General features: G+C 44.3%; 1 protein-coding gene across 1 annotated transcript in view; it reads right to left on the bottom strand.

The window, feature by feature from the left end:
- Cfap36 (cilia and flagella associated protein 36) overlaps nucleotides 1–10,036 on the bottom strand; it is a 19,811-nt gene extending 9,775 nt beyond the window's left edge. Inside the window, exons 1-4 of the mRNA XM_050123906.1 lie at nucleotides 9,733–10,036; nucleotides 7,806–7,870; nucleotides 6,632–6,733; nucleotides 2,682–2,846 (exon numbers count right to left, since the gene is read on the bottom strand). Of these exons, the coding sequence (XP_049979863.1) occupies nucleotides 2,682–2,846; nucleotides 6,632–6,733; nucleotides 7,806–7,870; nucleotides 9,733–9,847 (447 nt within the window). The 5' untranslated portion in view covers nucleotides 9,848–10,036. The remainder of the gene's footprint in view (nucleotides 1–2,681; nucleotides 2,847–6,631; nucleotides 6,734–7,805; nucleotides 7,871–9,732) is intronic.
- Nucleotides 10,037–14,619: the final 4,583 nt, after the last annotated feature.

The raw sequence follows: 14,619 nt of genomic DNA, 5'->3' as shown, positions 1-14,619 counted from the left end.
AAAAAAAAAAAAAAAAAAAAAAAGGGAAGGAAGGAAGGAAGGAAGGAAGGAAGGAAGGAAGGAAGGAAGGAAAATTCCAAACATCCTGTTTGAGCACAATCAACACTGATCTACTACTGGCCCCTAGATATAAGTTGAGCAGCACAGTTAAAGACTGCACTGGAAGCTCCAATGCATGCACAGGGCGAGCTGCCCTCTACTGTGACTGGCAGCAGTCACTACTCCACTTCCTCCCTCCTTCTCCGACAGCCATCACTAAGGTCAGAGCCTCCCTCCCTCACTTCAGTAGAATGGCAAGTGACCCCAATCCTGTGCAATGGGGCCTGAGTGGTGGGCTCTCGGAGAACTTGCAGGAAATGTTACCTTGCTAACAAAAAAAAAGTCACACAAAAGGCAACATTCCTTTCCTCATGAAACACTGAGTCTGCATTGGAAGCAGAAAAAGAGGCTGGGAATGTCAGAAGAGAAAAATGCCAAGAGAAAAAGAGGCCTCAGAGACATCACTGAACCACTAGAGTAACCAATTCTGGGCTTTTCTTCCTCTGGACTTCTTTTTTTTTTCTTTAAGATTTACTTGTTATATATACAGTGTTCAGCCTCCATGTATGCCCGCGGGCCAGAACAGGGCACCAGATCTCATTATAGATGGTTCGTGAGCCACCTTGTAGTTGCTGGGAATTGAACTCAGGACTTCTGGAAGAGCACCCAGTGATCTTAATCTCTGAGCCATCTCTCCAGCCCCAAATTTATCTTGTTTTGTTTTGTTTTTGTTTTTTCGAGGCAGGGTTTCTTTGTGTAGCTTTGGAGCCTGTCCTGGAACTCACTTTGTAGACCAGGCTAGCCTCAAACTCAGAGATCTGCCTACCTCTGCATCCCAAGTACTGGGATTAAAGGCGTGCACCACCACCTGGTTCCCTCTGGACATCTTGATCAGGGATACTGTGCTAGATAGTTTTATATTAACTTGACACAAGCTAGAGTTCTCTGAAAGAAGGAATCTCAGTTGAGACAATGCCTCCATAAGGTCCAGCTGTAGGACATTTTCTTAATTAGTGATTGATGGGGGAGAGCCCAGCCTATTGTGGGTGGTGCCATCCCTGGGCTGCTGGTCCTGGGTTCTAGAAAGCAGGCTGAGCAAATCATGATGAACAAGTCAGTAAGCAGCACCCTCCATGGCCTCTGCATCAGCTCCTGCCTCCAGGTTTCTGGCCTGCTTGAGTTCCCGTCCTGACTTCTTCAGTGACAGACTATGACGCAGAAGTGTAAACCCTCTCTCCTCCACGCTGCTTTGTTTGTGGTGTTTCCTCTCAGCAGCAGGAGCCCCGACTGACAAGACAGAGACTATGACATCTAACTATGCCTGCCATTTTCACTGGGGCTCTCTTACTGGCAATCTGGAGCAGACAGCCTATGTATAGCTGCAGAAATAATTGTTCCCTTTTTATAAACATCGAGTTTCCTTACATGGCAACGTGAAAACTAGAGTCCGCTAGTCAAATTCACTATTTTAACAAATCTTGTCCTCTCACAACAAGTTTTACAAATATAAAGCAATTATCCCTCAGGCCACATTAAAGCTAGTTTCAGGAATATCAAGAAGAGAAGACTTTCCAGAACAAAGCACAGTAGAACAACAAAAAAGAGACTCTTCCAATTTTATCTGCTTCACAGGTACTCGGCTGTATCTCCTGCTTCAGGGTCGAGGTGCTGGTCTGTCTTACCTACAGACGACAACGCTGTGACCCACTGGGAAAAGCAGCCTAACTTCAGAGCACAGTTACGCTAGCGGCTGTCTAAAGAGGAAGGCTCAACTCACAGTCAGCACAAGATCTACAACATTCTGATATTTGTCTCACAACAGAAGCGCTACTTGTTGGGCTGGTGCGAGGGCTCAGTTAGTAAAGGTGCTTGCTGCCCATGCTGATGGCCCACGTTTGGTTCCTAGGATCCGTCCTGAAAGCTGTCTTCTGATCCCCAAATGTGTGCCCTGGCACATCTGCCCCTCCCCTCAAAATAAAAACAAGCCCCATTTATTGCACATTCTACACCCTTGAGGGCAAACAGCTCCCATCCCATCACAAAACAACCAGAGGGTAAGTCTGCTGCCAAACTAGTCAAGTGCTGGTCCCTGTAGCCCAGGACCAGCAGCTCCAGCAACAGCTGGGAACCTATTGAAGACAGAGGATCAGGTCCCACCCCAGACCCACTGGGGCACAAACTGGAGCCTGCCATTTCCTGCTAAGCAACAAGCCAGGCAAGAGTGACAAGCAGGGCCAGACGGGAGGTGGCGCACGCCTTTAATCCCAGCACTTGGGAGGCAGAGGCAGGCAGATCTCTATGAGTTCGAGGCCAGCCTGGTCTACAGAGCTAGTTCCAGGACAGATAGGGCTGTTATACAAAGAAACCCTATCTCAAAAAAATTTTTTTAAAAGTCAGAGGACAAAGGAGTCCCCCTGTGTTCTCAACCAGTCACTCAAAACACTAAACTTAATTAACACAGTGGCCTGACAGAAAGGCAAGCCTCAAATAAACTAAAGCATCATTAAATTCATATCTTCTTTCATTGAAATGTCACACGCCAAATTTTGAATTTACATCCTTAAATCTTTTACTTTAGCCAAAGACTTTCAAATGTGAAATAAATGCATAAAAGATAATACTGTTTAAGATGATTAAAAAAAAAAATCAAGCCTCCAAAAGCCTCCAGTTAGTACTCGGATTCTAACTTTACCATTCCTCTCCTGGATTATCCGGATGGCTTGAAGCTGCATCTCAATGTTCTTCTGGACCATCATTGCTTTAAAGATAGTGAAGTCCTCTGCTGCCAACACGGGCTGCAAAATGGCCTGTGGGAGGAAGTCTGCAGGTTAAACTGTTTGCCCCACGTTCCTCTCATCGTTTGCACTGAGAAGCAGCACATTAGTTCAGGGACGCTGCAGCAGTATCATGGCCAGGCGACTCAAGTGCACTCTCACGACGTAGCCCCAGTTGGTCTCCAACTCCTAACTCTCCTGCCTTAGCCTCCCAAGTATTGGGAATGCAGGGTATATAGCTATACCCTGCCAATATTTTTAAAGCCTTTAAAATAGGGTTCTCAGACTAACTCACTCAACTCCCAGGCCTCCAAGGGTCAAGCGGGCTGTCTCCTTTCCCAAAAACAAAATGGAAAGCAATACAGCGGTCTGGTTTATTTTCATAAGTTATCACTTAGATATCTAGGTTTGTTTTTCAGCCCACATAATATCTATTTGGTTTACATCCTATCTCCTGAAATTTATTTAGGCTTTAATAACTATTCCGGATAGTTATCCCTTAAAGAAACTATCAAGTTACACCAGGTGGTGGTGGTGCACACCTTTAGAGCCAGCACTCAGGAGGCAGAGGCAGGAGGATCTCTGAGTTTGAGGCCAGTCACGTCCAGAGAGTGAGCTCCAGGACAGTCAGGGTGACACAGAAAAATTCTATCTTAGAAGAAAAAATTATACCAACTTAAACTAAATGACAAGAAAATGGAGCATTACAGGTAATAAAGGAAGACTCAAGTGGGACTGGAACAGCGGCTCAAGGGCAGTCCTCACAGAGGACCCATGCTCAATTCCCAGCACCCACAAGGGCAGTCCTCACAGAGGACCCACGCTCAATTCCCAGCACCCACAAGGGCAGTCCTCACAGAGGACCCACGCTCAATTCCCAGCACCCACAAGGGCAGTCCTCGCAGAGGACCCATGCTCAATTCCCAGCACGCACAAGGTGGCTTACTAACTGCAGTCTTAGGGGATCTGACACCCTCTTCTGGACTCTGAGGGCACCAGGCATACATGTGGGACACAGACATACATACAGGCAAAACATCCTTATGCATAAAATAAAAACAAATCTTTAATAATAATAAAGTTATCTACCATTAAGAATACACACACAACTATTTCCTTAACTATTAGTAATGTTACATTTAGCCAAGAAAAACAGTTCTAATTAATAAGCAGAATAAGATTTGAAATGCATGGAAACCCAAAGGAAACACTCAGGTCTTACTTTACCAGAATTTACTTTTCAACTCCACCTGAGACCAGTGGAAAAGCTGGCCACACAAAACCATGCAGAGGTAACACAGATGGTGCTGTTCACTAGAAGGCAAAGACAATATTCTCACAAAGAACACCATGACCAGAGCCTTCACCGAAGAACTCCACTAGGAAGAGATAAGCCCTTCCCCCACGAACCAGCTCACCTTCTAGAGGTGCAGCATCTAAAGGAAAGGCAAGAGCACTTCTGGGTGACATCTACAATGAGTGTGCTATAAAGAAAACGATACAGTACTCCCTTAATTCTGTCTGGGTGACCAGGGATCTCAGGGAGGGAATGGCAAACATTAGCTGCGAGCTCTGGACTGGAAGTGATGTGGGCAGCTTGTGTCTGAACCCTTTGGGGGTTAGGCCACCACACAATAGTCATGGGGCTTCCTGGCCTATTAGTGAGACCAAGTACAATCCTCACGGGCAAACCTTTAGAATGATACTGCTATTCTGTTTTACTTTTGGCTTTTTGAGACAGGGTCTCACTCTGCAGCCTACTGGCCTCAAACTCAATTGTAAGCTTCCTGAGACACAGTATTGGGTTTACAGGTGTGGGCCATATCACCAGCTATGGCCACTGCTATTGAGATCAATGTGGCAAATAAATTTTCCAGCAGCAAGCTAGAGATTGAACTTGTAATTGTGATCTTTGACCCCTCTTAATAAATAAAAAAACTGTTAATAAAGCATATTCCTGGGGGCTGGAGAGATGGCTCAGAGGTTAAGAGAACTGGTTGCTCTCCTGAGATACTGAGTTCAATTCCCAAGCAACCACATGTGGTTCACAACCATCTGTAATGAAATCTGGTGCCCTCTTCTGGCCTGCAGGAATACATGCAGGCAGTGTATATACAATAAATAAATAAATCTCAAAAAAATAACAAAATTAATTAAAAATTAACAAATAAAGCATATTCCTGAGCCCTGTTTCAGACATAAGAAGCTATAGTCTTTATAAGAGGAGTGTCCACATAGTCTATACATTAGTTCTTAAAACAAAGGTTTCAGAAACATTGCATATTAGAGAAGAAGAGAATCTCGATAGCAAAAGCCAACCTCCATTATGACTATAGGCACCAGTAGCACTGTGGCCGTGGATATTATTTAATCCCTGGCATCAATAAAAATAGCAGTAATCTCTAAGATTACAGAGATTAGTAAAATAGGCCATTTTATGTGTGACTTAGAAAAAACTACCAATTAAATAATAACTATCAATTACATAAAACATTCTTATTTTAAATATATTATGATATAAAAATTTGTCTCTGGGACTAGAGAAATGGTTCAGCAATTAAGAGTACCCAGATTCAATTCCAAGCACCCATATAACAGCTTACAACCATTTGTAAGTCCAGTTCCAGTGAATCCAGTGCCCTCTTCTGACCTTGCTAACCAAATACGAGTATTTAGTAGAGGCCAACGTGAGCTCTTAAGATCACCATCTGAGTAAGAGGGATAGCCCCGTCCTGAGCCTGGAGCAAGGGCTTCCAGGGAGACTGCCTGCGCTGGAAAGCTTGCTCTCCTACCGACGGAGCTGTAGACTTGGGAGCAGCTGTGTACCATTTCTCTGCTTTCGTCTCCTCATCTATAGGTGGAAGCTAAATGGTACCAAGAAGATAAAGTGAGTAACACCAAGCATATGTCTAAAACATCAATTAGGGAATTGAGCAAGGTGGTTCACCCTTGTAATCTCAGAACCTGGGAGGGCAAAACAGGAAGCCTATAAGTTCAAGACCAATCCAAGCTACATAGTGAGTTTGAGTATGCTGGCCTGGTTACACAGCAAGTCCCTGTCTCAAAATAAATAAAATAAAAACATCTTTTTAAAGTGTATCAATTCACGAGAACTCTCAATAAGCGTTACTATATGTACCTATTAGCCACTCAGCCAGTAGTGCAGAACTAAAAGACAACAAAACCAGTCCCATGAACGTGACAGAGATGGTTCAGCAGTTAAGAGCACTTGCAGCTCCTGCAGAGGACCCAGGCTCACTCCCAGCACCCACAGCTAGCCCTAACTCCACTTCCAGGGAGATCCAAGCCCTCTTCTGACCTTCATAGGTACTAAGCGTGTACACATACATGTAGGTAAAACACTCAAAAACATAAACAAAAACAGTTTCATAAGAAGTCCCAAAAACTAGAAACTGCATTTGCTACAAATAGAAACAATAAAAGGCAACTACAGAGTTATCAGCATCCTATAGAAATGAAACCAAACCCAGATAAATTCTGTCATCTTAACAACTCTGAGAGCAGGGTGCTTATTTCTAATTCCATCGGTGCACATTATTTAAGGTGGTTTAAAAAGAACACATCCGGTTCTTTTTAAATAACTCTAGTTACAAGAACCTGGTGCCCCCCCCCTTGACTGTGTGGGTACAGACACATATACGGTACACATGCATGCAGGTGAAACACCCATACATCCGGTGAATGTTTTCACCACACACAGTGTCTCATATCACAACTCTTACACCCCCACAATCAAACACACTAAATTTAACAAAAGCCCTGGGAGAACAAGAGCAGCGTAAGACAAGAGTTAATACCTGTGATGTGCGTGTCTTTGCCAGAGGGGAGGTGCATGCTTCTTGAAACTGATCTTCATTAATTCCTATTTCTTTCAGGTAACTTTCTAACAGCTTTTCAACCTAAACGGGAAAGGTTTAACTCGTATCATTTACATAGGAAAAATCTAAATGGCATTCTGCCTGCCTAGAATGCTCTTTGTAATTAACATAAACACTATTATATAAGACATGGAAGTAATAATGTCTTTCACCAGTAAACTAACAGCAAAAGTGGGGTTTTCTTGCCAGGAATCACATGGAATTTAACTTCCTCTACTGGAGGTAGGCCGAGTTATGACGGTGAACACGGTGCCACTCCTCTCCCCACTCCTTCTTTAAAATCCTCGGGGCATGGGGAGTAAGGGGACCCGTGGGAGGGGAGAGGAGAGGAGTAGTGGAGTGAGAAAAATGTATAGCTCACTAAAAACAATTTAAAAAGTGTAAAAAAAAATCCTAAGACAACTTTAAGTAAGAAAAGCATAAACCTTGCCTAGAGGCACCGGCTAAATGGGAATTCAATTTACCAAATGAGAGATCCTATTGCTACAATAAATCTTCACTTAGAATCTAAGACAGAAAAATGCAAAATCACTGGAAATTATGAGCCCGAGAACATGGTTAATGCGGCCGGAACAGGATGAATTGTGAGGCTGAAGAGCTGCAGGGGAAGCTGCAGAAGGGGTTTGGCAGCTAGGAGCAGCTGCTGATGTCCAGACCAGTTCCCATTCCCAGCACCCACACGGGGGTTCACAATCAACCACAACTCCAGTTACAAGGAACCCAGTGCCCCCCCTGACCTCTGTGGATACAGACACATATACGGTGCACAGGCATGCAGGTGAAACACCCATACATAGAAACTAAATAAATTGTTTAAAAAAACAATTTTAAATAACTTCAATTTTAAAAAGCACTTTTTTTAATTTAAAAAGATTAAGAATTATAAAATGCCTCTTAAAGATCAGTGAAAAAAGCCAGCCACTGTGGCGCACACCTTTAGTCCCAGCACTGAGGAGGCAGAGACACATAAATCTCTGCGAGATCAAGGCCAGAATGGTTTACATAGTGAGTTCCAGGCCAAGCAAGGCTGCATAGTGAGACACCCCCCCATCTCAAACAAAACAAAACAAAAATCAGTGGGAAAAATACTCACTAGCTCTTTGTACTCTTGATGAATTTCTGTATAGGTCAATTTGCTTTCTTCTTCATCATCAAAAACTAAATTTATAAGAGAATAAAACAGTGTAAAAAAACAAATTATTTCATTAAGTATAAATATAAAAACCTTACAAATGGACTTGCAGGAACCTGTTCCTCCTTTCCACCACGTGGGCTGTGAGGTCAGGCTCACAAGCCATCTCCCCAGCCCCTTATTTCTAACAATATATGCGCCTACACTTGCCACTTACAGGTGTGTCTTCTCTTGGTGGACTATAAACTTCTCAAACAGAGGGTTTCTATCCCCAGTTTCTGTTCCAAGGTAACTCAATATATATCGAAATGCTGATACCACAAAGCTGTCTAAAGTAATCTTTAAATTATCTGAAGTAGAAAACAGCACAGTTTTCCCTTGTGTTCCCGACGTTACTCCTCTTTACTCTGCAAGCGTTCTGGGTGACACTGTACACACATTCAACACAAATGCTACTTAAACTCTTTCAGGTCAGACAGTTCTGAAGCCACATCACTGTGGCACGGTTGTAAACCCAAGCTTTGCTTCTCTGTAAAAATGTGCATTAGCTGTGACTAGGGAGATGCCAGGCTCTTGACACCTGTGGAGAGAGGACACGCCCCGCCCTCTTTCCATTCAGCATTTAGTCTCAGTGGCTAAATGAAATCAATGGATGAAATAGTCTCTTCTCAAGGTCAGGCTTCTCCCAGGCTTCATCCATCTTCTAACAGTATTTTAAATTCTTCAGAGGGATACAGGTAAACATTTGAACCTCCTTAAAAGTTACCTGCAAACACACTTAACTGGTGCTTGAGTTTTAACAGAACAAAATAAAAGGTTCAGTAGTCAAACAGCAATCTTTCTTGACTAGATCCATGGACTCTCAGGGTCAAAAGAAGCCCTGCAAGACAATGCAGGCTAAGAGCCCTCTGTTAGGGCTGGAGAGATGGCTCAGAGGTTAAGAGCATTGCCTGCTCTTCCAAAGGTCCTGAGTTCAATTCCCAGCAACCACTTGGTGGCTCACAACCATCTGTAATGGGGTCTGGTGCCCTCTTCCGGACTGCAGGCATATACACAGACAGAATGTTGTATGCATAATAAATAAATTAATTAATTAAAAAAACCCTCTGTTAGCTGAATCTACATGTACTCAGATACTGCGAATGTCTGGGAACCCATTATCTTTCCGCCTGGCCAACTCAGCCTGGAAAAGCATAGAAAACATTGCCTTGGCTGCGTTTCCCTGCAGCTGGTACTCACCCCAGCTCTACCGCACCGAGCTTTACGAACAAGTCTAACCCACTAACCTACGACACAAGTTCAGTGGACTGATGAATAGTGCTACCCTCCAAGTACTGCCAAGGTAAATAAAGGCTGGGTGTGATGTCGTTTGCTGTCCTTCTCTATGAATAGACTTCATTTTGTCTTTACGATATGAATCCCGGTATGAAGCGACCAGAATGCGGGGATGCTGATCCTCTGACTGTATTGCACATCTGCATGCCTCGGTTGTTAGAAAGGTCTTCTCCCCATCACCTGCTTTGGTCCTGCTGGGGAAATCGCATGACCTTCTTTGCAGATGAAATGGCCAGAGTGAATAGTTTTCATTTCGTAGACTGAGCCCACAGGGAGACATCCAGGAGTCCAAAGGAACTCGAGGGAAAACGACGCTTCTCCCAAGTAACTGGGGAAGATGCTGGTTACCCAAACAGTCTACTTAAGCAACGTGCGGGATGAAGAGGCAGGCCGAACATGGTATTAAAGTCTAATGTGTTCAGGATATGCGCTCAGGCCGGAATGGGTGGCAGGTCTTGGTGCCCTCTTTCAGGTCGGCAAAGGAACCCCCATCCCACCCCGGGAAGGCAGAGACAGCGGGTGATATTCGGCTTGTTCAGGGTCTGGTTTTTACCTTCGCATTTCTGCTCCACAAAGTCCATGATGGGGATGGACCAATCCGGACCCCGCAGGAACCCCGCGATGCTCTCCACCACCCATTCCACCTCGTCCTCTTCTTCCGCAGCCATCCCGCCCACACCGGGCGACGCGGATGCCTAGGCCAGACTCCCCCGGCCCGCTCGAGCCTTTCGGCCGCAGGAAGCGGACGGAGAACTCAGGCAGCACGGCCCCCGCAGTCGCCAGGACCCCTGCTTAGACACTACAAGCCAGTTAACGTAAAATGGTCGCTATGACAACACATGCAGCGGCCGGAAGTGAAGCCTGAGTCCCCGCCTCCGAGCATGGAGGGGGCGGGGCGAGGGACGTTTCCTATTGGCTGGAAGAGACCGGTGCGGCGCAAACGATAGCCCTCCGCTCATTGGCCCGCAGTTGCTAGGCTGAGCGCAGAGGGGAGGGCATTGGCTACCGAGCCCGGAATCGGCGTTCGTGCTTCCAATGGCGCGGTGGGCGTGGCTCCCTCGGACACCTCCCACCCCTAAGAGTTTTCAGATGCTCTGGCCCAGAAGTGTGCTTAACTTGAGGACGATTTGGAAATAAAAAGCTGAGCAAAGCTCCGTGAGGTTTACTGATTGGTTCTGCAGTCCGCTTGCTTGGTGTATTTCCAAAAATGGGTCTTTAACCCTTAATCTTAGGTAACAATTGCTAAATTTATGACAAGGACAAAGTCAAAGTTAATCTTCATTTAAATAGGCCGCCTTAGCCAGTTTTTAAAAAGAGCAGTGAGGTCCTGCTCTGTTCCGACTTCAGGGCCAGAGGACTCCCAATCACACCAAAAATAATCTTATAATGGCCTACACCTTTAATACTCTTGATAGGCAAAGGCCGGCGGATCTCTTTGAGTTCCAGGACACCTAAGGCTAATCTGTCTCAAATAATAAATCTTGACATCAAATTCAGTCAAAAACCCTGACTACTGAACCTTAGAGCCTTCCCCCACTTTGAGGTCTAGATAAACCCAGTTCCGGTCTACTAATGAGAAATCTCTGCCCTTGACATAGCGGGAGACTAGATCAGTTTTCCTACATCCCTCAGAGATGGTGAGGAGAAGATAGAGCAGAGAATTCACCCTGCAGCTTCATGAGAGGGAGAGTGGAGAAATAGAGCCAGAGTTGAGTGTGGTTGGCCACCAGCAGCAGAGGACCAGGTCAAGCTGGGGGCAGGAGCTCATTGCTGGAAGACCAGGAGGAACCACAGCCAGAGGACACTGAGTATCAGTCCCCAAACCACAAAGACGTTGGTGGAGAGAGGGTCCAGCTGTCAAGTTAGCAATTGGTATGTTAATCAGTTCACCCTTTCTTCTGTCCGAGAATTCAGTTGTAGACCAGGAGGTCCTATCTGTGGAGCTTTTTCTTGTTGCTGTTTATGGTCATGTAGCTGTGGAGGTTAGAGAGAGGTTTTTATTCCAACCAGCCCTACATTGGTAATAAGGTTGCCACTCTAGTTCCAGTATTCACTGAGAAGCCATTCATCTTCAGATACTGCTCAAGCTGAGACCCAAGTACTGCGGGTAATGAAGGCCATGCCCTAACTTGTTCATGGCAACAGCAGCATGACCAGGGTTCCTGGGAGCCACCTACTCTGGTGTTATGAATGAGAATGTCCTCCATAATTTCAAATGTTTGAATATTTGGTCCTCAATTTATGGCACAGTTTAGGAGGGTTGGGAGGTGTGGCTTTTGTTGCAGGAACAATGTCATCAGAGGTGGGCTTTGAGACTTTGAAGGGCCATTTCAAGTCAGCTCTCTGTTTCCTGCTTGCAGTTCAAGATGTAAGCACTCAGTTTCTGCTTCAGGTGTCGCATCTGTTGCTTGCCGTCATGCTTCCCTGGCATGGCAAATTCTTACCCTTCTCGAACTAGCTGTAACACAAACAAACCCTTCTATATGTGGCATTGATCCTACTGTTTTGTCACAGCAATAGAAAAATAGCTGGTATACCCGCATACAGATTGTGGTCAGTTTCTGGTAGGAGGACCATATCATGTAAGGACTAGCAATCCCACTCTGCATCATACAAGGCACCCCAATATTCTGTAGCTTTGCCCGTTAAATGTTCTGTTTCTAGCAAGGTGAATGCCCCCATGGATGCTCAGGGTGACTGCTGGCAGTGGAGCAGAGCTTGAGGTGCGGGAGATCCTCTGCCACTGTAGTCACCAGGCAGGTGACTGAGCTGAGGTACTACAGATGGCAAAAGGGTGATAATAATGTTGGCCCCTTATCTCAAACAAGTAGTTTATTGACCTTTTGGAAGTCCCTCCATGATAGGTGCATCATGATGGCCACCTGTATGCTCACAAGAAGGGCCAACATGCCATGACTTTGCAGCAGCTTCCACAACATCCTGAGTTAAAGTCGAAGGCTGGAGAGAGGAAGTTCTGAGTTCAAGCTATCCTCCTTTCCAGATCAAGGATGTGTTTAAGGGTTTCCAGAGAGCAGAGATAAACACACAAGCAGTGGGGGAAATACCCATAGTGGCACGTGAGAAAAGCTACAGACAGAAACAGTCATTACAGTCAGTGACCCCACAGTCTTTTCCAAGTGGGGCTCCCCATTAGAGAGTTATCCACCTGGTAGGTTGGCCCATTGAATACTGGTTGTCATCTGCTGTATACTCCCCTGGCCTCTAGCAGGACAAGTCAGTATGAAGTAAAATTAGTTTATTAAAAATTCTCTCAATATAGTCACTAAATGTGGGTTTCATATAAGTAGGCAAGAACTCTACCACTAAGTTATATCCCCAATCCTTTTCTCAATTCTATTTGAGATATGATCTCAATAGCTTACTCAGGCTTGCTTTGAACTAGCTCTATCAATCCAAACTTGATTTTTTGTGGTTCTGCTGCCTCAGACTCCCATGCAACTGAGATTTCAGACCAGTCTGTGTCACCAACTCAGCTTTGGTGCCTACTGAAGTGGCATTGTTCAAAGGATCTCTAAGAATTTTTTTCTCCTGGGAAGTGTAAATGGACTCTTACCCACTTGCTCCTAAATGCCCGATAGCAGCTTCCCAAATACTTGACTTGGAGGCTTAATGTTACTTATAAATGTTCAGCCAATGGCTTAGGCTTATTACTAACTAGCTCTGATGTTTTAAGTTAACCCATATTCCTTATTTACACTCTGCTATGTATGCTATGTATGAATGGGCTTAGTATGACACATTCATCTCCTGCTCTCTGTGTCTGCTAACAACTCCTGACTCCACCCTTCTCTTTCCCATCATTCTTAGTTTGGCTTTCCCACCTAACTTTATCGTGTTCAGCTATAAGTCAGTCACCTTGTTTATTAAAGCAATCACAATGACATATATTCAACCAGTGTAAAAGAATATTCCACAGCATTTCCCCCTTTTGGTCTAATTAAAAAGGAAAGTTTTAACTTTAATGTAAGCAAGTATGTATGTTACCACTCTGGAGCTGCAAAGATATCCTGACTTATCAGGAAGACAGACTATATTTAGAGCTGCAATAGGACAGCTCTGTAGGGGTAGAGATGCAGCTGGAGGCTGGAGCCACAATAGCACCTGGAGGGAAAGCTGTCCTGACTTGTGAGGAAGCCAGGCTACCTGAAGTTGAGGTGCAGTGGGGGATGGACTCCCCATAGGGATATAGCAATTCTGCTCTTCTAGAGAGCTGCTACAGCTGACCTCTGAGCTGTTCACTTAAGGGAATGTCCTACAGACCTATCAGCTTCTTCTTGTGCCCAAGATGTTATTTCTGCTACACTCTGCTAAAAGGGAAGCCCCTGCAGGAATGTAGCAATCTCTTGCTGCTCAGGTGCAAATTTACTTTTTCTGCTTCCCTAAGGGAACATCCCAGAAAGGTTCTTCTTTTCTTCTGTTTTGCCTTGTTCAGCCCCACCCCCCACCAAAGGGAGCCTTGCTTAGCCCTTCTAAGGGAACCCAGCAAGGTTTTTCTGTTCTTCTGTTCTGCTCAGCCTCACTCAGTCCCCCTAAGGGAGCATCTCAGCAAGGTTTTTCAGCTCAGGCCCCTAATGAATGTCTCAGCAGGGATCTTCTATTCTGTATTTATTAATTATACATCACATTTTTAAGTGAGCTGCATAAACACAATACCTTAATCAAAAGCAGAAATAAACATATAACAAAACTGATCTTAAATTTGTATCAATAAACCAAGAACCATACTAATGCAAAGTACTCATCTCTATAGCATATCCCTTTTAAATGTCTATAAACTTTTATAAACAATCATTTAGGGAATTTGGGCATTGTTCTCTAGACTACTTCCTGCTCTTTGTGGATGCTGTTAATCAGGTCTTTCATGGGGGTATTCTGTGTGGTAGGTCCATCTCAGCCAGCAGTCTTGAAACTGTCATGGATGTTGGGCCAACTGGACCATTGCTTCAGGGGGTCTTGTTTGATGAAACCATATTAACCAGTAAGAAATCCACAGCTTTCTATCCTCTGTGGAAACAAAAGCAGAACCTCTTTTCCAAAGCAACATATTCTTAGTCCCAAAATTTGAACTCAAGATAACTTTAAAATATATGTATTGGTTTAACTTAGCAACCTGTATAATGAAATTTCTCCCTGTAATTAACTCATTCACAGTCAAAAAATTTAAAGAGAATACAATAATATACATAACCCAGACTCTGTGTGTATTTTCCATCTTTATGTGGCCTTTTTTTATTCTATTACTTTTTAGTATTTTAGTATTTATTTTATTATCTTTACTTCTATAATCTATGACTGTCCATATTCTGTCCCTTTAAAGACTTTGTTGTATTTTTAAAACCTATTTCTTTACTTTCTATACTTGTTTTCTCACTCTCAAACCTATGTACATTTTTCAACACACTGTGACCCATTCATAGGT

Source organism: Alexandromys fortis, unplaced genomic scaffold, assembly GCF_014885135.2.
Source record: "Alexandromys fortis isolate MF-2015 unplaced genomic scaffold, M_Fortis_MF-2015_v1.1 scaffold_210, whole genome shotgun sequence".
Lineage (NCBI taxonomy): Eukaryota > Metazoa > Chordata > Mammalia > Rodentia > Cricetidae > Alexandromys > Alexandromys fortis.
Note: the sequence above shows the minus strand (reverse complement) of the source record. Positions and strands in the feature narration are given on the sequence as shown.